The 23769-nt window shown below is 32.4% G+C and overlaps 2 protein-coding genes and 1 non-coding gene across 6 annotated transcripts; all 3 read right to left on the bottom strand.

The window, feature by feature from the left end:
• Positions 1-281: 281 nt before the first annotated feature.
• Positions 282-4819, bottom strand: LOC115971863. Its single transcript, XM_031091945.1, has 4 exons — positions 4428-4819; positions 2646-2742; positions 1792-1851; positions 282-662 (listed from the first exon to the last, which is right to left on the bottom strand). The coding sequence occupies exons 1-4, from the start codon at positions 4676-4678 to the stop codon at positions 582-584; spliced, it is 489 nt and encodes a 162-aa protein (XP_030947805.1). The 5' UTR covers positions 4679-4819; the 3' UTR covers positions 282-581.
• A 7700-nt stretch (positions 4820-12519) lies between these two features.
• LOC115970959 (glycosyltransferase BC10) lies at positions 12520-22548 on the bottom strand. 4 transcript variants are annotated; one of them, XM_031090602.1, is made up of 12 exons: positions 22316-22548; positions 21252-21327; positions 20618-21133; positions 19475-19573; positions 17574-17674; positions 17398-17469; positions 17167-17257; positions 16033-16113; positions 13576-13635; positions 13376-13498; positions 13249-13287; positions 12520-12973 (listed from the first exon to the last, which is right to left on the bottom strand). In XM_031090602.1, exons 3-12 carry the CDS (start codon positions 20996-20998, stop codon positions 12845-12847), a joined length of 1176 nt encoding a protein of 391 aa, XP_030946462.1. In that variant the 5' UTR covers positions 20999-21133; positions 21252-21327; positions 22316-22548; the 3' UTR covers positions 12520-12844. The 4 variants fall into 4 exon arrangements, with proteins under 4 accessions (XP_030946462.1, XP_030946463.1, XP_030946461.1 ...); XM_031090603.1 differs by having other exon boundaries at positions 21252-21283; XM_031090601.1 differs by lacking the exon at positions 22316-22548 and having other exon boundaries at positions 21252-22305.
• LOC115972644 lies at positions 18490-18608 on the bottom strand. Its single transcript, XR_004087508.1, has one exon. It is a non-coding gene; the product is annotated as a 5S ribosomal RNA (ribosomal RNA).
• Positions 22549-23769: the final 1221 nt, after the last annotated feature.

The following is a 23769-nucleotide window of genomic DNA, read 5'->3' as shown; positions in this document are numbered from 1 at the left end:
AGATTAATTTTAATTAGAAATTATTAAAAAATTATATCAAAGGTTGAGTAACAAATATACAATTTAACCGAATCAAAATTATGTGATTATTCATTGTTGCCTGCCATATCATCTTTATTTGAGTGAAAAGGGAGTGTACACAACTGCAAGACAAAGCAGCAAGAAAAAAATCATCCATAGAACAAAACTGTAAACAATGACTATCAAACCAATCAGGAGAGAATACACAAAAGTTATGGAAGATTTCAATTTTTTTTTTTTTTTTTTTTTTTTTTTTATATAAACTAACAATGAAACCTTGCCTCTTTAAACAGGGGGAAAAGGCTGCTACAACAGTAACCTAAATGCATCTGTATTCATCAACTCGTCCTATCAACAATATCTAGAATGACTGTTCAATGTCAAGTACCCCAATCTTAAACAGTATTAGTACTGACAATTCAAAAGCAACAGATACCAGAGCAGAATATCCAGACATTAGAAGTTTCTACCATGAAAGAAAGTTAGCAAGGCCAACTTCATGCACTACGACAAAATGACTTTCACGGTATATCCAAAATCCACTTGCAAGCAGTTGGTCTTCATTTGATCTTGTCAATAATGCCAGAGATAACTTCACCCATGTCCAGATTCTTCATTGGTGTAAATGGTCGCTTCATATCCTGCAACAACCCAAAAAGAAAAAAGTAATTGGCAACTGAGAGAATGGCCAAAGGTTTTCCACAACGCTTTTCCACTTAAGTTCACTAAAAAATTTGATAGATGTTGGTATTAAGTTAACCGCTAAATAGACCTGCACCTGCCTATGGTAAAAGAATGATCAGGCCACAAAATTTTTGTCATAGCCTAACAACTTTATTATCATTATCAAGTAATCTTTGTGAAAAGAGATTGATTCTGGTAGGAGAGGTTGTGTAATCCGTGGTTTAGTCCCTAGGGTTGGGTCCAATGGGGCCTGTCTTGGTGTTCCGTGTCATCAAAAAAAAAAAAAATTCTTTGTGAAAAGACAAAAGAAATGTACAACAAATATACAGATTTTAGGGTCTGAAAACTGATTGAAAGCTAAATGCAACATACCTAAGTTTCTCAGGCATCTAACACCAATTGCAATTAGTTTTCAAATACTTCATCTGAATGTTTTGTGATAACTGGACTGCCATTTATTTTGCCAATAACTCCATATTTCAAATCAGGATCCTCGCCATTTCAAGGTCAAGATTTAGTTTCCAAGGATCTGAGGGTATATATGGTGCCACATCATTTAAAATTTATCAATAACAACACATTTTAAATGACATGACACCATGTACACCCATAGATTCTTGAAAACTAATCTTCATCATGACACAGACTCATTTCATTTCAAAGAGAAACATAGAGTCCTCCCCATATTTCGCAGGAAGACAAAACATATTGAAGCTCATTCTTCATTTTCATTAGAAAAAATATATAATAATACTTCATAATCAGAATTCCATTTATATTGCCAGTACCTCCACATGCCATCAAAGACAAAACACAGTGAAGCTAATTCCCTATACTCATGATCACCTAATATTCTCATGAGAACAATCCCTAGCAGCCTTTTCAACAACAAAACTGTAATTCATTACCGCAGTCAAAGGTGTGTAGAATACAAAAAACCCATTCAATTTCCAAGGGGCAGAAAATTCAAGTTAATTACATCAACAGCCATCATAAGAACAACATACTGGGGAAAACCAGATTTGACAAATCTAAAGGTCAACACAATGGAAAAAAAAAACACACAAATAAATTTGTATTGTTTACCAGAAGACTGATGAACGTCTCGCCGCCTTTTTCTCGTATTTCAAAGCACCCCCTTCTTGGCTGTTGAAAAGAGGAAAAATAAAAATGAACCACATCACTAAGCCTATAATGAAATGGCAATTAACCTTTAAAAAGTAAGTCAAAAGGGACACTTTTGACGTACAAGATGACCCTTTTGTTTCTATTGCATTTAAGTGGAGTGTATTTTTAAGATATCTGTTTAGGGAAAAGTCAATCTGACCAAAGAGTGTACTCATACTTAACCACATAATTCACTTACTCGTACATCATCAAAAAATTTCCTATTCCGTTATTACAATCAAAAATAAAAATGAAATATCAATCAAAATTTCAAAACTTAATTGCAGCATAATACAACAAAGTATAAAAATGGAGCAAATAAATGAAAATTTAAAAAATAAAAAATAAAATCTTTAGAAAGATGAAGAATCAACCTATACGCTGAAGTAATGAACCCTCCTGCTACATGACTTAAATGGTTTCAGTGAATCAAATCAAATAAATAAACCTTTAAATGAAAATTAAAAACTTGTAATATTACTTAAAACAGTTTTTGACACTTTTTCCCCTGCATCAAATAAACCATAAATTGAATCCACCAGATCAACATCAGTATGGATAACTTGTGCAATGGCTTTGCAAAGGTGCTCTCATAGTTTGAACCAATACTCATTTTTTCCTGACAGGAGAATGGAAGACAAAGAAACTATTTTTCATAATTATCACATTCGTAGTCAATCTCATGTTATCTAGTGGCTTTGCTGTTAAGAGATGTCGAGTTCAATGCAACTCCTGAAATCATCAACAAAGTTAATAACATTCACCGAGCATACCTTATCAGGATTGACCAGCACTGTGATACCAGTAACACCTTCCTCCAAACCTTCTTTCACCTGAATAGCCCTTGTCTTGAATGAATTGCATTGCTTGCTAGAGTAAAGCAACAAATAAATTAAAAAGAACACCATAATATGGGAAGCTTATTTCTCCTAAAAATACAGGCTGTTGTCAGGGGCAAAAGACATCAAGGAACAACATCTGAGGAAATATTCCCCATAAGCATCAAAGAAAATGAATATATTGCATATAACAAGACTTCAACTGACAATTGCAAGAGAAGGAGACAATTCCAAACATAATATCTCCCCTGTATGCTAAAAGCTGCTAATGAGATCAGATTCATTCAAGATATTCTACAAAGCCGAAAAAAGGCAATATTGTATTTCCTAATTTTATACATGCTATCCAAATATGAACTGAATCCATTAATTACTTTCTTCCAGCAAATAAATATAGCAAAATTTGAATAAAAAATATCACACCCTAAAGTAGTCAGATTCAATCATCAACCTTCTTAATATCCAGTCCCCTGAGAGTCACACCAAACACCAAAATTGAAAAACAGGGGAACCATTCAAAACCTATACGCATACAAGAAGTCAAAATTGAGTTGATCTACTCTTTCTTATTTTGGATCCCCATGACAGTAATACAACACTTAACATCATTTTTGCTACCTTTCTACCAATTCTGTAGCAAACAATCTGACAGAATTACCATAAATGTTTGTGTGTCTGTACGCTAATCAAAAGATGACAAAATCTTACGAAATGAACAAAACCACAGAAAACCAAAAGAACAACCAGCCAACTACTAAATTAACAGTCTTCAAGCAGCAAACTGTGTGGATCTTTGGGAAGTGACAGGCAGAGTACTACTTATCAAAAAAAAGGTGACAGGCAGAGTACCTTTCAAAAGTCAATATGCTACCCACCCATTTTCAGAACAAGGAATTTTATCAATGTTGTGTTTTCTCTGCTACCAATAATGAATCTTCACAACCTGTAAACCTCCATAATATATTGACTCTAATCTTTCATCATGTAAACCCAAGTTAACCTAGAACCCAAGAACCAAGCATATTATAATAGAAAACCCTAATCAACTTACTAATAACAAGAAAAGGAAAACAATATCTAACCCAGCTTATACAACAGTTTTGCTCACGTGAACAAAAAACCAAAATTCAAAACACCTCAAATCTTATTAAATTTCTCTTCTTTTTGTAGAGAGAGCGCCTCAAAATTTCAGTTTGCTTTGATTTCCTCCATTTTCAACGCAACCAAACAATAAATAAAGCTTTTTTTCCAAACTAAAAAACCAAACAACAAATAATAAACGACTAAATTTTTATCACTTTCTTGGCAACCAAACAACAAATATAAGATAAGGTATAAGCAAGCACTTGATGTACCTTCTATTCCAAACCAAAAGAACAATAAAAACCATAATACAAACAAGACTAATTTTCTTTCACCTTCTCTGAAACCAAACAAGAAACATTAGATATAATAAGCAAAGCACTAAAAACCTAACCTTTCAAACGAAAACAGCAACAAAACCACAACAAGAGACTAATTTTCTTCTTGCACTTTTCTCGGCAACCAAACAAGAAACATTAGACATAATAAGCAAAGCACTAAAAACCTAAACTTTCAAACGAAAACAGCAAGAAAACCATATCAAGACACTAATTTTCTGTTTCACTTTTCTCTGCAACCAAACAGAGACAAAGTACCCAAAAAAAAAACCAGAAAACCTAAAGAAAAACTCACCAGTGCTCAATCACAATGGTTTTCGTCCCTTCCTCGACTTCTTCCTCCACCACCTTGAGCTCTACGTCCTTCACAGCCTTCTTGGCCTTCTTCGCCTTCGGTAACTCGGTCTTCTGCAACTCAGCCACCGAGTTATCTGAGTTAATACTGGCATCTCTCCGAGTCGCGCTCCGAGTCAACCGCGTTGCCAACTCGGGCTTCAGTTTCTCTTTCTCTTCTTCCTCAACAACGCGTCGTTTCCTGGGCGCCATTGAAGAAAAGCTTTTTGCTTTCTCTCTTCCTCAGACTCTCTCTCTCTCTGTCTCTCTCTCTCTAAAAACTTGTATACAACGCGCACTCTGCTTCAGTGAGTGTGTGCGTGATAGTTAGACGCTGTGTGAGTATTTATTTTCATTTTCCCGCTCCAAATTTATGTACTACTACTACTATTTGGTGATTTTGAACGGACGGTATTGATTAATCTTTTTCTTTTCTTCTTTTTTTTTACATGGATATAGATGACTGATAGGATCTGCAAATTAGAGTCTCTTCGATAATATTGTTCTAGTAATATTATTTGTATTTTTTAAAATATGTATAAATAAAAAAAATATATAAAAATATATATAATATTATTTAAATATTGAAAACCGTTATTCAAAATAAATTACCAGACAACCTCTTAATTATGTGCCTTCCTAATATGGGGGCAACATCAAGATCAAAAGAAAAAAAATTGTAAGACCACACATTTTTATGCCACTAGCTTCTAAGAACGCACTCACACGTGCTTAGAAGCTCTTCTATTTTTTAAAAAAGTTCATAATTATAAGTTGAAAAATGCTAACAAGTGCCTTTAGGACATTTGTTAACAATTCATTTTAGGAAAGTTTTGACATCACTTTTATGGAAAATGAAAAAAAAAAACTATCAAAACATTAATGTTTGGTAACTGTTTTTCCTCTTATTTTTTGTTTCCAAAAACAATTTTCTATTTTTGAGACTAAAAATCTTGTTTGACAATCCAAAATGGACAGAAAACAAAAACTATTCTCAAAATTTAATTTGTGAAGGAAACTAAAAACATGCAAAAGACTGTTTTCAATTTCTAATTTTCAAAAATCAATAAAAATACGCATTTATCTTATTTAATAAATTAGCATTAGAGTTCAAATCATAATAACAACATATTTTAGTATTTTCTTTTTTTTTTCAATTTTTTTTTTCAATTAACTAAACATGTTTTTTGTTTCAAAAATACAAAAAAATTGTTTTTTATTTATATCCTCATAAACAAGTTTTTGAAAATAGAAAACAAAAACGATTACCAATACCCTATGGGCACTCGTTAGCATGAAGTTTTAACAAATATGAGATTTATTCAATAATGCACATATTTAGAGGTTCTTCTAATTTTTTTTTTTTTTAAAGATTCATAATTACAGCAAATGAGAGATATATTCAATAACTCATAATTTTAAATTTGGGTACCACCTTCAAATGTATGTATGTCATACACGCATATATATGATTTTACTCGTTGGGGTGGGGATATCACTTTTGATGTAGCCTATTGAATCACAACATTGGTTTCTCAAAAAAAAAAAAAAACAAAAAAAAAAGAATCACAACATTGAACTAATACACATGCAAAAAAATCATATAAATCTTTCACATTTCAATCTAATCAATTATTTACAGATTATCATATAAATATATATATATATATATATATTTACAATGTGAAAGCCTTGCAATTAATGTTTTCAACAATACTTCACATATAACAACATCAACCCATCAAGGAAGAAGAATGACATGTCATTGATAAGCCAGTGAAGCACAACCAAAATTACTCTTTTTAGTGTGTATTTGGCATTACTTAAAAAACTATTTTTTTTATTATTCAGCTTATTTTTTTCTATTATTCATGGGTCACATTGCACTTTTTGGTATTATTCATGGGTCCCACTATACTATTTCAGTTATATTTTAACTTTATCTACAATACTTTTAGAAAAAAAAAAATTCAATTTCAACTAAATAAATTATTCCCAAAAAGACACTTAATCCACTTGGTCAACCTGCAAATACGTCAAATAGTGGGTCACTAATGGTAATCTCGGTTGCTGATGAAAAAAAAAATTTACATAAGATAAAAGATTTAAAATAGAATTATGGAAAGACATAACTAACCCATAGTTGGCACAAAATTAATTTCACACAAGTTAATTCAAAAAAATGACATAAAATGAAAATTATTCTCGCACTTCACCTAAAATGTGACCAACACCACCCAATGCAACGGACTCAAGCATCAATTAGAACCAATAGGTCGTTCCTCGTAGAGAGAGAAATAGATGTCCATAAAAAATAAAAGTAAAAATAGAAAAAGAGAGAGAGAGAGAGATGAATGCGTGCGGCAAGTGACTTTTTAATGGGATAAGTCTTCAATTTGTGGAAGTTATCTTTGGGTAGTTGTAGTTAGGCCAAAATGGTCAAATAGTTAGGCTAAAATGGTCAAATACCACTATTTTTGAAAATATTTTGCAATCTACCATCGTTTATGAAATATATAAGGATCTACCATTAATTAGAAACTCGAGTTTTTCATGGTATTTGAGTTCCATGGAAAATTTTTGAAATTTTTTTATGTAACTCGAGTTCCATAAAAAATAGCATGGCAATTTGAAGGCTATTTTTTCAAAGTACTCAAGTTTCAAAAATGTGGTAGATTACTAAATATTTCGCAAACAGTGATAGATCTATACATATTTTTCAAACAATGGTATATGGTTGTAGGAACACGATTATTCACGACCCAAGAATGACATTGGGCTCGCATGTAAAGGCCCCGAACAATATAATTTGTAGAGTGTGAGCTTGAAAGGCTGGACCTTGGTCACTGAACAGCGGTCTAGTGTTGGTTTTTATGGAAGCTCATATGTGGGTGGACTTGGCGTGACTAACAAATCCTTTCCTCAATGCAACCTATGGGGTTTTTGTCCTCGGACCCCGTCCGAGGAGCCTAGTGTTCTTCTCCTTCTTCCTTTTTTAGGACTTCACCCTCTGAGGGATCCCCTTCCCCCTTGGTTCTTCTTCCCTTTTATACTAGTAGTTACTTCCCTTTCAATGTCCACGTGTAGGTTTTACTTTTTGGGATGGAGACTTGTCCTATCAGCCCATACCTAAAGTTGTTGGGAGTAGACGTAAAAGTTGAATACAATGGTGAAGAGTATGGGCCTGTCAAACGCAGAGTTCTTTATTACAGTATTGACAGCTTTTTCACATGTCTTGTCCCTGCATTAAACTCGTCCTTCTTCTTTAGGTGTCTTGTGGAATGCTGAGCGTGAGATCGTCCTTGGCCACATCCTTGGGCCTTTTTGGGGGCTTTCATTATGCGTTCTCGGCAATAAGTCTCCTCGGCCTGGGCCTTGGGCCCTAATATAAAGTGGGCCAGGACCACAAATTCCCCTTCCCCACAATGGTCATTTTGGCAACTGTGGTTAATATTAAATTTTAAATAAAAGTGGTAAGACATGTTATGATAGAGGAAAATTAATAAGTAGATTAGTGGGAGGGAAGAGAGGAAAACAGAAGGAGTTGGTTTTTTATTTTTTATTTTTCTGAATCCTCTTTAAGTTGTAACTGCACCAGATGTTTTGTCCCAAAAATAAAAAAAAAAAGCTCCAAATTATAATTTATTTTTTTACTTAACATGACAAAGTGGGGACAAACTTTCTAACCTTTTTTTTAAAGAAAGAATAAAAAATAAACTTGGATTTATTTTTGATAGAATTGTACGTGCAAAAAAAAAAAAGTGTGAGAGAGAGAAAAAAAAAAAGAAAAGAAAAAGGAGAGATTTTATAAGTAATTTAAAATTTAGGATTTTTAAACTTTATAATTTTATATTAGATAAGTGAAAAAGAGTGGTGGATAACTGAATATTATTTTAACTACATGAGATATGATAATTACCTTAAAATTAAAATAAAAAATAAAAACTACAAGGGATGACGGGATAAGGATGAAGGGTTTTTTATTTTAAAAACTAACTTGTCGTGGTCTAATTTTTTTTAAACTATAGAATAACATTTTTTTTTGAAGGTGAGGACAAAAAAAAAAAAAAAAAAACAAATAGAAGGGAGTAACTAGTTTTGATTGGACTTAGAGTAATGTTAGCAAATTTGAATTTTTGTAATTAGTTGGAGTGGGAAGTTATTCTATTGGGGTATTTTTGAACCATGAAAATGAAGATCCCAATAAAGGGAAAATCCTTAAATAATAGTATAGATATAAAACTACAAATGGTGGGGAAAAAAATATGATGGGTTATATGAAAGTGTCTCATAGCCTGATATAGTCTGTGCCATATAGAATAGTAATTAGAGAAATGCTACGTCTACAACATTTTTATAACAAATCACAGGTGGTTAGTTGTTATTGGTTCAAATTTGAAACTAACACTAAGATTACTTTTTTACCATAACAATAACAACCAGTAACAACCTGCCACTTAGGATTTGTTGTAAAAATGTTGTAAACATATCATTTCTCTAGTTATTATGAATGGTGGAGAAAAAGTAACTAATTTATATAAAAGTGATCGGTAGCCTGTCATAGTATGTGTTATATAGAATAGTTGTGAAAAATGATGTGATAATGAATGTAAACGTGTAATCATATAATTACTATAAAAAAGAAGAAGTCAATCTTATCAAAGAGAGTAAAAAATAAGAGAAATACTATGTTTACAACAAATCTGAAGTGACATGTTGTTATCCATATCTATACTATTATTTAAGGGGTTTCTCCTGTTTGGAATCCTCAATTTAGATGTCAAAAACACCATCAAATTCATCCATTAATAAGGCTTAAATCATATGATTAGACATGTAAAATTAGTAATTTAAAAACTCCTAATTTTTCGCTAAATTAAAAAAAAAAAAAATTCTCCCATCTCCACATTTCTCTCTCATGTTAGTTGTCAAATATTAAAACAACTTATTATTATTTTTTTAAAATAAAAAATAAAACAATTTTTTTTTTCCACAAACATACTTTTTTTTTTTTTTTTTATCACTAAACTGTTTTTGTCCCACCTCCACATTTATCTCTCACATTAGCAATCAAGTAATAATACAACTTTTTCTTAAAATAAAAAATTAAACAAAACTGTTATGAATAAAACATATAAACCAAAAAAAAAAAAGCCTCATCACACGCTCAAAGTGAGTATGATGAGGCTAGTTGGTTGTTACTGATGTGCAAAAAAGTAATTTCAATTATGAATCTAAATTAGAACTAATAACAATTTATCACTTATAATTTTTTGTAAAAATATTGCAGAAGTGTAATTTGTTGAAAAGTTATGAACTTAAAAGTTACTCTTTTTATTGTATCCGCATGTGTTGCATCCCAGGCAAGCTAAACAGCCATAATTTGTTGAGAGATGTTACGTCTATAATATTTTTACAACAGATCACAAATGGTTAATTGTTATTGGTTTAAATTTGAAACTAACATTAAGATTTCTTTTTTGCCCTAATCTATAACAACCAGCAACAACCTACCACTTAAGATTTGTTGTAAAAATATTGTAGACATATCATTTCTCTAATTTGTTTGCTTTTGAATAATTTATCATAATTATTCAAATGAATGTATTTATTTCACATTAAATTATAATTTTGATAATTTAATTTTTTACTTATTACTTTCAATCATTTACGAGACTACAAACCACCCAATTTCTCACCCTTTATTGAATTGTCAATTTATAATAGAAATAACATTGCTTTTGTATGGGTTCATCGTTGACACTCAACTAATTATATACTCATCACAACTTGACACATTTGTTGAGAGTAAAATTTGGTTTTGCCTCTAAACTTTATATTTTTATTTTTTAAGGGGGAATTTAATAAATAACACAGCATAATTAATGCCAATGAGCTTTAAAGATGGTGCCATCATATTTATCTTTAAATCTATACAAATTTTGGATAGAATTTTCATCCCAACTTGTATTAAATAAAACACGGTGGTTCAAACAAGTTTTATATACATTTTTAGTTATATGATTTATTTAATGGAAAATATTAATAAATATTCTAAGGACATTAGTTTAGAAATATTTTATGAAAAAAATGATAATTATTTTTTTTAGAAGCCGATAAAAAAATAATTTTATTAATAATTTGTTATATTTTTTATAAAAATTATGTCAAATTTTTATTATTATTTATTAATAATTATTTTAAAGACATCCCTTAATTATATACACGTGTCTAATAAGTGGTGGGTGACAATTACGAAGCCGTTGAGCAGTGACAAACTTTTTGGAAATGGCGGCAGCAAGGCAAAGGCTCCAAGAGCAGTTTCCCAAGATGTGGCAGTAAACATATGGAAAGTTATTTTTCCAAAGTAACTGCTATGATTTCCTATAAACCTATATTGTTTGTGGGTGTCAATAGCTTGTGTGAGCTATTGACAGGATAACGAAAGGTCCCTGAGAAAACATTGTAAGAGCATCAGGATTGAAGAATGTTACTCTATCTTATTTTACCATTTTAAACAATTACTTTATCAATTATATCATATCATTTTATAATACATTCTACATCCAAAAACTCTATTATTTTACTTTTTCATTAAAATATTATTTTTTAATATTTATTTATTATTTCTTTCACATCATCACTTTTTTTTTAACTAAGGATCTGATTCCAACGGAAAAGAGATGGAATAAAATAAATATTTTTTTTTTACCATAGTGTTACAGTACAATTCTAAGTTTAGAATTATACTGTAACACTATTGCAAAAAATTTTGCAATAAATGAGGTATACCATTTTTTGATGCAAAGGTTTTTGAGCTATGAAATACCAAAAAGGCCTTAAATATAGCATTAGCATTCTTCAATGCTAATGCTCTAACTCTGCGGGTTTTAACTTTTAAGCCTTTTGTGGCTGTGTGTTTAGAGCAAAGACAGGTTTTGGTGGGAAAAGCTTTCCTATTCCTTTGTACGTTGAGACAAAGTGGCAAACTAATAAAATGTTGGAAGTTTATGTGCTTGTTGTGTGTGCTTTACATTGTGTTGTGTATTGGTTCACACAAAATAACTAGAGTCTCCCTTTATGCATGAGTGTTGATGTTGGCTAAAGACTAAACGGACAACTTAGGGTCGGCTCTAGACCTAGGCTTAGGGCCCCTATTATAAAAAATGACAAAATTTAGATACAGTACCTTATGTACAGTACTTAAGATACCCCTTTTAAAATTAAAACACCTATCCATGGCTTTGGGATGAGTACATAATTTTAAACGGAGAAGCAAACGACATTATCACTGTTAAGTAAGTAGACAGATGTTTTAATTTGAAAAGGGGTACTTGAAGTACTATATCTAAGGTACTGTATCTAAGTTTTGCCCTATAAAAATATTCTCCTTATTGCAATTTTTATTTTGTAATTAGAATTAATAAATATTATTAAAATTGACTATGTCACAAGAAAAGTAAATAGATCAACTACTATCAATTAAAACAGAGATGAAAGCAAAACGTAAAAATAAAAATTGATTAATTACCTTATATATATAAAAAAAAGCAGAACAAATGGTTTTTAAATTAAAAAATATATATTTTAGAAAATTAAATAAATATTATTTAATTAGTATTTAAATATTGAAAGAAATTTCACTTAAACTTATTGTCATATACCTCAAACTGTATCGAGCTAACACTAAGAAGATTCTGCCCTATACATCAAGAGATCAAGAATTCTTTTTGCCTGACATAAGTATTCTTTCATTGGCCAAGGGATCTAGGGAGGAGAAGGATTCAGGCTGCGAGATTAGTAGCATATTATAATTATTTTTCAAGAAAAAGTATTCTTTCATTCAATACCAAAAGACTTTATTCTTATTTTATTTTTGTTGAAAAATCAAGGGCTTAAATAAAACCCAGGGCTTCGATCCATGTAGATATTATTTGGTATGGTAGTAGTGCAATGTGCATGGCTGCTGATCATTTTTCATGAAACAACTAGAATCGAAAATCAAAATTATTGAGTCCATATATATATATATATATATATTCTTTTACAGCCAAATAAAAAAAAATCCATTAATTAAATTAAAAATAAAAATTTTATGTTCAGAATATATATAACCCCAAACAAATAGGCAGAAAACTATGAATCAGCGACAAATGGAAAAATCAATGACAAGCTGGCAGCCTCCTCAAAATCTTGACCGTTCAGCTTCTTGCCTCCTTTCAGCTAAAACTTTTTATATATAGTGAAGCACCCAGATTATCTGGAAAGTGAACCTCACAATCTTTATCCAAACATTATCTGGGGTAACAAAGGTGAGGGCTAGAATCAAATGATGTGATTGTTGATTCCAGCAAAGAATAATGCTGATAGAGAAAAGGCTTAAATTGTTGTATAATTGGAGAAAAAGTGCAGCAATTTATCCAGACTTTCAGGATAGAACTTTCTGCCAAATAAAAAACATGGCTTTTTCATCCCATTCCACAAACAAGGTGTGACCAATACAGTTTTCTGCAAACAGAAATAAAAAACAAACATTTTTTTAGATCTTCATTCTCCCAAATGGAAAAAAAATTATTAGGTACGCCAAGAGTACAACGGCTTTGTACTTCCTCTTGGTAGATTCTATTATGAATTTAATTAGTGGAATTTACATAAGAAAAGGGAATACGTTGCCGTAATTTCAGAGTACTGAATAATTACTTTTCACAAGAACACAGGAAAACAAAAAGCAAAACAAAAAACTAAGCGCCTTTAAACCATCATTCAAGTAATAAAATCAATACCTTTCCATCACTAGTGACATGTATGCTCTCGTCAATGGACTGAAATGGTTAACACGGTGTCATTAATGTTGCATGTAATACCAAGGAAATCAACTAAAAGCAAAAGACTAAGATTTTTCTCACTTACTGTAATGTTCTTTAGGAGCTCATAAGTAATATCTCGAGCCCTATATGCTTTGGGATGCCATTTTCCTTCGGACCAATCGACATGTGTTACAGACCAATTTGCAATTCCATTGGGATCAATCATCTGAAGAACAGAGACTGAATAAAGTGGCACCAATAGGAGAGATTAAACTGAGTTATACTTCACAAAAGATGACTCACATTAAAAAGAGTTGGCAAATAATGCTCATCAGAATAGCAGTTGCGCCCATCCATATTTGGCTGAGAAAGTTGAAAGCACCAACATCAAGATGTTTGTCAATGAAACTGGGTTTACAGTTCACACGTTTTCCATTGACTTCCATAACACAATATTGGCAGCACAGAAGAAAAGATATTGAATCCAAAGTAACAAACCATTCAAACTACGATATATATATATATTTTTTTAACAGTTCATATGGCAAAATAATTTGTTGTGTTCAACATTGTTGTTTATGGCATGCATAAAAATATCAGACCATAATAACTTTGGAGAAACTTAAACCTTGTCCAACATTAGCTTTTGCTTAGATCCTCGTCCTCTTCCAACAGTTATATGAGATATCAACATTAATATATATTTTTTTAAATGCAGCATATAAAAATGTAATACTAAGGGTAGAGCTTCCAAAAAGCAGTCTAAGAACATCAATAAAATAATGTCTTTATTCTAGGTTATGATATTTGCTTACTAGAAAGCAGCCAATTGCAGGTAAAAACCACGATAGACATTCCAAATTTACATAAAAATAATGAATGATGCATGCAGCCTAAAAGGAAAAGATTTGGCTAAAAGCACTTGGATGAAATGAAGAAGAAGAAGATCCTCAAAAAAAAAAAAAAAAAAAAACTAAGAAGAAGAAGCTAGGGTTCAACACTCTAGAATCCACACTAACTTTTCTGAGTTATTTTTCAAAGAAAGAGAAATTCAACAGAATAACTTACAGAAAAAAGAAAAACAACAGAATTTTAGCATTTAAGAGGAGAAAGAAGGCAAAGAGTGAGGCAGGGGAAAGTAATGCAGTTTAGTAATTCTTAAATGCTCATTCATCCTGGGTTCTAATCGTATTTTCAATTGATAGACCCTTTTTCATAGACATTCCAAAATATAAAAAACATTAAAAAAAAAAATTTACTTCCTAAACCTAAGTATTTTTAAAGTTGGTGTATTATATTGGTATCTCATTTCCAACTAAGATTACAAATCCCCTCCCCCTCCCAAGACCCCATCCCCCCCAAAAAAGGGAGAGATTGCAGAATCTATACAAATAGAGTGCTTTTGGAATGCCTTGGAAACACCTCTACAAAACCCGCATAGGCGCATACATAACAATATGTGAAAATTCAGATAAACGCGCATGTAATTATAGGTATTTGTTGGTAAATTATCCCATCATTTGTCCTACCTGCCCCTTAAAAGGTGAAAAAAAGAAAGAAAGAAAAGAGAGGATAAGATATCCTCGTACTCGCTCCCTCCCAAGTCCCAATCCCAACAGCCCCCCCTCTATCTTGAGCCCTAAATGTGTTCAACTGCTAAGGATGCATGCATCTCTGAGGTTTTGTGGACTCCAGAAGGAGGTACTTTTAGAGTGAGGGACTTAAAGTTTTATAGAGCTTTTGAAGATTGGGAGCTAATTGCGTCTTACTCTCTTCTTCAGCTTATCCATCCTCGTATTCCTTGGGGGGTGAGGAGGGATACTCTTTGTTGGCGGCTCAAAGGGGTTGGTAAGTTTGATACCCAATCTTTTTACCAGGCAATTCAGGGTACTCCGAATGTTTTGTTTCCTTGGAAGGGTGTGTGGAAACCTAAGATTCCTAAGCGAGTGGCCTTCTTCTTGTGGATAATCTCATGCTTAGGGGTCGCCCTTTGGTAAATTGGTGTTGTATGTGTTATGGTGATGGGGAGTCGATAGACCATCTTCTGCTTCATTGTCCTATTACACAAACCTTATGTTCCTTCATGCTTCAAGCTTTTGGTATTCTTTGGGTTATGCCAAAATCGGTGGCGGGATTGTTATCTTGCTGGCATCAGTGGCTTAGGAAGCATAACTCGGATATTTGGAATTTGATTTCAGGGTGCTTAATGTGGATTGTTTGGTTGGAAAGAAATCGTCACTCCTTCGAGAATATGGAGAAAACGTTGGATAAGTTAAAGGTTTTATGCCAGTGAAGTCTTTTTGAGTGGGCTTGTTGTTGGGGCTTTACTAATTCTTCGTCTCTTTCAGAGTTTTTGTTTTCCCTTAGTTTATCTTTCTGATTTCCTTTTCTTTTGTTTTGCTGTTTATTTATTTATTTTATTATTTTTTCATCATCATGAACAACTTGTACTTTTCATTTTTTCTCATTAATATTAGTTTCTCAGATTACCTATCAAAAAAAAAAAGGAGCAAAATAATATCAAAATTCTGCAGCTGAGATGTAGCTATCCCTGGCAAAAGCAAGATTCCTTGCATCAACCATGCTCTTAATTTACACTATATTTTAATCTTAATGAATCAAGACGTGCCAACCTAGATCAAGACAGACATTGAGATATGTGAGGAAAACACAAATGCAGGCCCTGCAGAATAGACCAGATTCTTCATCTAACAAGCAATAACAAAAGCAAGGACAAGATCATGACTGAAAATGGATTACCTTGCAGTAAAGCCTGAATTTCCTATAGTAAAGATTGTCTGCCGTAACCATGATAGCATGCTGCCGCTTCATGGAAAACCACTGCAATACAAACAACATTCACAAATAGCAACACTTGAGAAATATTTCAATCTTCTATGCTACAAATTTATATATCTGTTGGAAGAAAAAGAAATTAAGCCACAACCTATCTGTGACCAAAAATTCTACAAACAGTAGAATTTTCTGATCGATGTGATTTAAAAAAAATTGAAGGTTAGGTCCTGATCTTTTTGCTGTTGAGCAGCCTAACTAATTCTACAAACAGAGAACAGCATGATATGCCATCAAGTTGCTTAATTATTCCGGAACTAACCAAAGAATGTGGCGCATGATCTCAAATGACTCTTCGAGTGTAGAGTGTCACAAAGTTTTAAAAAGAATACCAAAAACTGAAAAAGCTGAAAGAGATTGTTAGAATAATGGTTAAATGATTAAATTTAAGCTTAGAATAGACAATAGTTTATCATGTTATCGGAGCTGGTGGTTTAGGGTTTGAATCCAATCTCCAATCTTCCTCCCATTTAAGAAGTTTAAAATCCCACATGTTGGACCCGCTATTTAAGGTGAGTTTGGGTCCACATGTGAGGGGAAGTATTAAAATAGTGGTTAAATGATTAAGTTCACCCTTTCCTATCAGTTCAATATAGGTCATTCTGCACAATGCAGTGGAAAAAGTCAGTGAGCCTAAATTTGAATGCTAGTGTGAAATTCCTCAAAGGCTTCCACGAGTTCACACACATTAGTAATTGTTTTCCATGAGGAAAGGTTGCCCAGTCCAGTGAGAGAAGGTGGTCCTCATTTTTGTGCATGAAAAAGCTAATATTCAAAAACTTCAATTATGGTGGGAACAACAATATGAAGCTTGGTGAGTAGATGCATTGCAAAGGAATTCATAAAACCAATCAAAAAGGGGAACCAATATTAATTTTGGCCATCAAATACCTTAATGTGAAAGATAAGGGACCACAAGAATGTGTTTTGTTTAACATTAAGAAAACTTGTTTCCAATAATAAGAATCTCTCTTTACAAATAAATGAATAAGATCGAAGTTTCTATGTCAACTACAGTTCAATATGTTATAAAGACTATACCTGTGAAGCCTTCCGAAAATCTTTCTTTTCAACTTCAGGCAACATGTGCTCTGAATACCTCCCAGTTCCATGTGGACCAGGATCAATGAAACTGGAGAGAGAGAGAGAGAGCAAAAAAATAAATCATATATCAACTCAGCAGAAAAATTAGCATTGATATAAGATTGGAAAAGATTTCAAAATTTTATCAACCAACTAAGGCATTCCTTTCACAAATTAAAGCTAGCATACCAGTCGATAAAGCTGACATTTGTATACATTAGATAGTGATACACATACTCGAAGTTATGCAGGGGTACACAACTGAAACAAAATTATAAAAGAAAAAAGAAATTAGACAAATACCATATGCTAACAAGAAGCACAATTTCACAGCTGTAGTAAGAGAAATCTGATAATTAAATCACCTATCAGACAGTAACACAAACTGTTGGTTATCAGGGTCTGTAAGTGCATTTGCCAAAAGCCTCCTCTCTGCATCAACCATGGAAATTTTCCCCCAGCTCACCTGCAACAGCTTTGATCATTCCATCAACTTACTGATCTGGTTTCATATCAAATGTTTATATTACAAATCTGATATTTATAAATCTTGTATGAGCACTAACTTTTTGGTTTTTGCTTTTTAGTAGTTTCAAGCTTTTGAGAAATGGTGAGTTGATTCAAGTTGAGGAAATGCAAAGAGGTAGAGGAAGACCAAAAATAGCATTAGTAGAATTAATAAAAAATGATATGTCAATTAAGGCAGTAACAAAGAGTATGACTTTGCACAGAATAGAATGGTGGAAAAGATTTTATGTGGCTGATCCTAACTAATCTGTTAAGGATCCAGACTCCAAAACATTTGGGACTAAGGATTGGTTGTTGTTCTTGTTGTTGTTGCAAGCTCTTATTTTTAAATAATGTAATTATCCTTTCCAAATATATGGCAAAATGCTGAAACCTCCTAGGATGAATCTTACAACTCCTCCAAAATTTAACACATAATAAAAGCCTCCATGAGGTTTGGTTGGAGAATCGATTTCCATCCAAAAAGTCTCTCCAAATTTTCAATGTTGAAAATAGAGGATGTCAACTAGTTTCTGGTTTACTGGACTCTTACTATAGATGTATATTTAATATAAAGTGTATAATGTATTTATGTATATTATATATATATATATATATATAACAGGAAAAAAAATAGCAATCCCATATTTATCCAAATTTTGGCACTAGAAAGGACATATCCTAATGTATGAGAGCTTCAAACCTACACAGGCTGCAAAATCCTGAAATCCTTAGAAAGCCTTCACATATTTTTTTTTTTATAGGTAAAAGAAAGGGGTGCGACATGTGGACTTCCCAGGAGGTCACCCATCCTAGTTCTACTCTCACCCAAACACGCTTAACTGCGGAGTTTTGATGGGATCCGGTGCATTAGTGTTGGTATGATTGCACCCTAGAAAGCCTTCACATATGATGCATACCTATTATTCTTCACGCACATTTATGAAATAAATAAATAAATAAATAAATACATAAATTTAGTTTTCAAAATAAAATTCTAGATAATTGATCGCAACAGCATGCAAAGGACGGACAGCACAGGTATCTGTCTCCAATTGGATGTGGATATAAGGCTTTCCAAAATCAAGAAGGTGAGCATCAGAGTCAAAGTCCTTCAGCATATGGGAAATGAAGGAAATAAAAGGCTTTGCTAACATAATGGACTGATATTAGTTCAAAGATTGAACTCTTTGGCATGTGTGTAAAAAATACATCTATTTTTTTTAAAATTATTGGTAAGTAATGCATGCACCTAATGGGTCTTAATCCCATTAACCCTCAAACATGTCTTAAGGAGGGAGGATATGCTGTTATAAAAATTACAAAATAGCTGTAGTCTCGGACCAGAATAAGAAGGATGATGCTGTAACCTCAATTGACTGAAAGTAAAACTAATTACTTGCACAATCTAAGCATGCGCATTGTTCCTCATTTAAAATGCTTAAGCAAGTACAAGAGTATCACAGACCAAAGCTAGATACAAAATAATTCCAAAGATCCTGAGCTCCCAAGATCCATCAATATATATGCTTTGAGATATAAATTACTGAAGGGAGATTAATATGAAAATGTTTCCAATTTTTGACAGGTCAGTAGTAAGAACACATCTCTCCAGCTTCAATCATAAATCTTGTCTTCTTTTTAGTATAATTCAAAGTCACTAATAAGGAAAGGAAGATTAAGAACCCACTGAGCCCACTTCATAGTTTGTGACTTTGTGATAATAATATAAAGTATATTTGTATATATGATAACTTACCTTCTCACTCCGAATGTCTTTACCAACAAAGTAGGGGCTTACATGTACTGGTTTTTGCTTGGATGAATGTACATAAACAGTGAATCTGTCCTCGTGGCCCTGCAGAAAGAGAATAAAACATATATTTTTTTCTTAACTAACAGAGTTTGTACCATCTAAGGAAATCGTATCATATTGAGAAGAAAATTTAGTAGCATTTTGGTACACTGCAGCTAGAGTTAAAAATTCCTAAATTAAATCTTCAATGAATGAATGGTCTGCAATGCAAATATCATCCTCTTCTCAATATTCCATCTCTACATCTCACACTATGCATAACCCAGCCCTCAATAAACAAGTGTAACAAGTGAAAATTCAGAATTTGCAGATACATCTTGACCTTCTGATTAAGTTGTTGTTGTTGTTGTTGTTTTTTTTTTTTGGTGTGTGTGTGTGTGTGTGGTTAATACACATGCATCCAGTGGGTCTTGAACCCATTACTTGATCCTCCACCCTGCCCTTACAAAAGGGAAGAGGTGATATTTGACCCTGGAGTTCATTGGCAACTTTCTAATCAACTAGTTAACTTTAACTACTCAATATTCTAAAATTAATACAGCTCCAGGGCATTCCAGTGTTCAATCTTCCATACTTAGTTCATTCTCCTTACCCAAAAGACAATCTATTATAGATAAAGCCTTCACATTTATACCTGAAAAACTACACATCAAGCTAAAGTATATGTGTATGATTGCACACTTTGTAACTCATTTGTCTAAATTACCATCTCAACAAAAATCTGTTGTGTATATCCACTATTTTTATCTGCACTTAATATAAACTAAAATTAATGTGCATACACATTTTTGTGCAACCAAAAATGGAAGTTCAGGCCTTTTCCCATGGCTTAATGAATAATCCAATGTTTAAACTAAAGGACTTGTCACATTCGATCTTCTCAAAGCTTGCATACAGCGAGATTTGAAGATTTTAACATGAGAAGCGAAACTGAAACTCCACACAACAACTAGAGTAGAACCAAAGACAGAGAGATAAAGTATAATCAATAGAATTTGAAAACACCAATTCAGGAACTATATGCATAAATAGTGCAAGAAGTAAAACAAACAAAAGAGAAATGATGAGAAGGGAATAAAGCCTTACATGGAAAAACTTATCCCAGAGCTTCTCAAAAGGTAATGAACCAGGAGTCAGAAACATGAAAGCAATTTTTGGGGTTTTTGATTGAACAGGAGGTGTCTTCAAAATTTCTCTAAAAACAACTTGAGCTGCAGTCTCATCATCAGTTAATTCCCGTGATGGAACATATGGTTGCTCTTTAATCATTGCACAACCACTTGAAGAAAAGAGAGAGCATGCTGCAGATCTTCTTGGTGGGTAAACTAAGGCAGCAATCAGAAAAATGCTCACCAAAGAAACCAATACAATAATCCATGTAGGCCTCTTTAAATTTGGTCTCTGTCGTGATCCAAACATGATTATAATATCTTTTATGCCTGGGTGAAATGCATGAGCTGTCTTCATTTAAGATGAAGGTATCATAACAGAATCCCAAAGCATCTTTCAAATTCTTTATTTTGCCAATGAACTAGTCTTGTCCTAAATATAGAACGAATAGTATCTGCCAACCAGCAACTTCTACCACTGATACACCAGAATCTGAAAACATATAGGTATTTAAAGCTTCAAAACCATGTTTAAGCTCACAAAACATGCTTACGCAAAGTAGTGCTACCATGGTTATTTACAATCAAGATAAACAGAATTTGGCACTTACATATTTCAACCACAGGCCTCTATTCTTCATTTCTATGAAGCACGCAGCAGAGAAAGAGAGAGAGATCACAATTTTGCTACAAAATAATAATGCATACATGCACAATTTTTAGGTGGAAACTAGCAATGTACTCCAAGCATGGATCATATTGTTTAATGCTATCCCGTACAACCAAAACAGTCATAGAACCCTAACATATCAATGTAGCACATGAACACATACCATTCTTGAGGTATTTACTCAACTTCCTTCTTATAATTCTAGTCTATTTCTTCAAACATAAGCATATCCTTCTTATATGAGTAATCAATAAAAAAAAAATTAATGCAGAATCCCAGCTTTGCCCTCAACTTATTTTCATTTTCTCTGAATGCTGGTATGGTAGTGAACTCCCATTATTATAAGATACAAATTAATTATAGCCCTATTGTTATCCGAATAACACTAGCAATCAATCATCTTTCTTTTTTGTATTGATGAGTTACACATGCACCCCGTGAGTCTTGAACCTTGACCTCGCCCTCCAATCCATCCCATTAGGAAGTACTAGTTGAGCTATAACTCATTGGTAATGGTAATCATATATAAATATATTAAAGTCGAAACACAATAAGAATCCAAATCAGTTCTAATTGTAGTCTAAATTTTGCGTTTTCATGCGTAAGCACAGGTTATTGTAATTGCCATTCATTGACAGAGATACATTACATAGTACATATATGCTAACAAATCAACCCAAGACAAATTAATTATAGATAGAGAGAATCAGATATTTTCCAATCTCAATCTACACAATGCAGGTCCATATATATGTAAATACATTAACCAATCTCATTGCTAAACAAAAAAACAAAAAACAAAAACAGAGCTGATCATAAAGCCAAGTCTGAATCTTAATCAAAAAGAACAAAATAAACAAACCCAGCAGATCCACATCTCCGTTTATAGCTTTGATCATCATGCGTTTCAAACAACAATCAAAGTATTGAAATCCAATTCTCAAAATAGAAAGAAACAACATGCACAAATCACAGTAATGAGAATATTGTGAAAGTAATATGTACCTGTGATTTAGAACACGAAAGATCCAAAAAAAAAAAAAAAAACCAGAGAACTTTCAGTCACTATTGGATCGTGTAAATATTATATTGCTATACAAAAATGAAAAATGTGTGTATGTGTGTAAATATATATATAATGCGTGTAATATATATGGTTATAGAAATCTAAATCTAATATTACAAAGAAAGAAACAGAAATGGTGAAATGCTCTCAAATCAGTGGTGACCATTTTGTGGTGGTGGTCGTAACTATTTACATATATATATATTTTTGTGAGTGGGATCATCCTTATACTGTTATAGATTATCGCCACCATTCAATGAGGTTACAAATCACTGCTATGTGACCATTTTATCCAATCAGAATACGCCACGTCGGGTTTAAATTGCAAACGCGGCAATGTGATGTTCCGCCGTTAACTTTTCCGTTCATCTTCTTCTTCCCTTTTTTGGTTGAGCACTTGAGCAGAGCACAGAGAAGGTAAGTTTAACGGGGAGATTCAAAAATTTTCCGTTAGTTTTTGCCTGGTGTGGAGCTTAGTTGGGTTTTGCACATGTGGGCCACTTGGCTAGTTTTTATTGTATGGTTTGGTCATTGTCGCGAGAAATTAGTCCGCAGGTTTGGAGGCAACATTCGACATCACGCTGGCGAATACGACACAAACTCAATACGATTTTTTGTGGGTTTAATGTCAATAATTGGCTAACACACTTAAAATGATCGATTTTGTTTTGATCTGCTTAATTCTGCGATGAAACCGAAATGACTGAATTATTTTAAATAAATGTGAACCTTAAATATAATTATTAAGTAATTAAAAGAATTTTAATTAATGGTTATATTGATGAATTATAAATAAATAAAATTATAGGTTACAACCTTATTCAATAAAATAAATATTATTATGTACTTCGAAAATCTAACTCTTGAATTGCATTTTCTTTACACTTTTAATATATATGTCAAATTTTGTGTCAATCATATATTATTTACTATATGATCTATAAGTTTATATTTTATACATAATTTTGAATTACAAAAACTTGCAATTTAAACAATTTATTGATGACATAGTTATTATTTTTAATTTTCTAGAAATTTTGCAAGCATAAAAGGTATAAGAAGAATATATAATCCAACGGTGACTTTGTCAGAATTTACCTCCAATAAATATATATTTAGCAAGATTATAGTCTAAGACTATAACCAATTTTGTAACTAAATTTTGCCATTTATTTTATTGTTCCTAGATTGTGTATTGAATTATGGGTTGAAATGGATTGTGTCATATCAACCGCTTAATTAATTGGTTATATTAGAGTTGTTAAGACTTGATACAATTATTAAATGGAACAAGTTAGGGTTGAGTCATGTCTTCGAATATTCATATCTCAGCATGGCAAGAACATGATCCACTAATTTGAATTGTCATCATTAGACGAGACAGTGTATAAAA

This window comes from Quercus lobata, chromosome 12 (genome assembly GCF_001633185.2).
Source record: "Quercus lobata isolate SW786 chromosome 12, ValleyOak3.0 Primary Assembly, whole genome shotgun sequence".
In the NCBI taxonomy this organism is placed as follows: Eukaryota; Viridiplantae; Streptophyta; class Magnoliopsida; order Fagales; family Fagaceae; genus Quercus; species Quercus lobata.
This window is presented reverse-complemented; position numbering and strand designations above follow the sequence as displayed.

What these genes read in the sequence shown, in the direction of transcription:
- LOC115971863 (XM_031091945.1), bottom strand. Translation starts at nt 4,678, where the DNA reads ATGGCGCCCAGGAAACGACGCGTTGTTGAGGAAGAAGAGAAAGAGAAA. An exon ending in ACCATTGTGATTGAGCACTG is followed by an intron (nt 2,743 to 4,427) that starts GTGAGTTTTTCT and finishes GCTTTACTCTAG; the next exon opens with CAAGCAATGCAATTCATTCA. An exon ending in AGACGTTCATCAGTCTTCTG is followed by an intron (nt 663 to 1,791) that starts GTAAACAATACA and finishes GGGTTGTTGCAG; the next exon opens with GATATGAAGCGACCATTTAC.
- LOC115970959 (XM_031090602.1), bottom strand. Translation starts at nt 20,998, where the DNA reads ATGAAGACAGCTCATGCATTTCACCCAGGCATAAAAGATATTATAATC. An exon ending in TCTGGGATAAGTTTTTCCAT is followed by an intron (nt 19,574 to 20,617) that starts GTAAGGCTTTAT and finishes CTCTTTCTGCAG; the next exon opens with GGCCACGAGGACAGATTCAC. An exon ending in ATTTTCGGAAGGCTTCACAG is followed by an intron (nt 16,114 to 17,166) that starts GTATAGTCTTTA and finishes TTTGTATTGCAG; the next exon opens with TGGTTTTCCATGAAGCGGCA.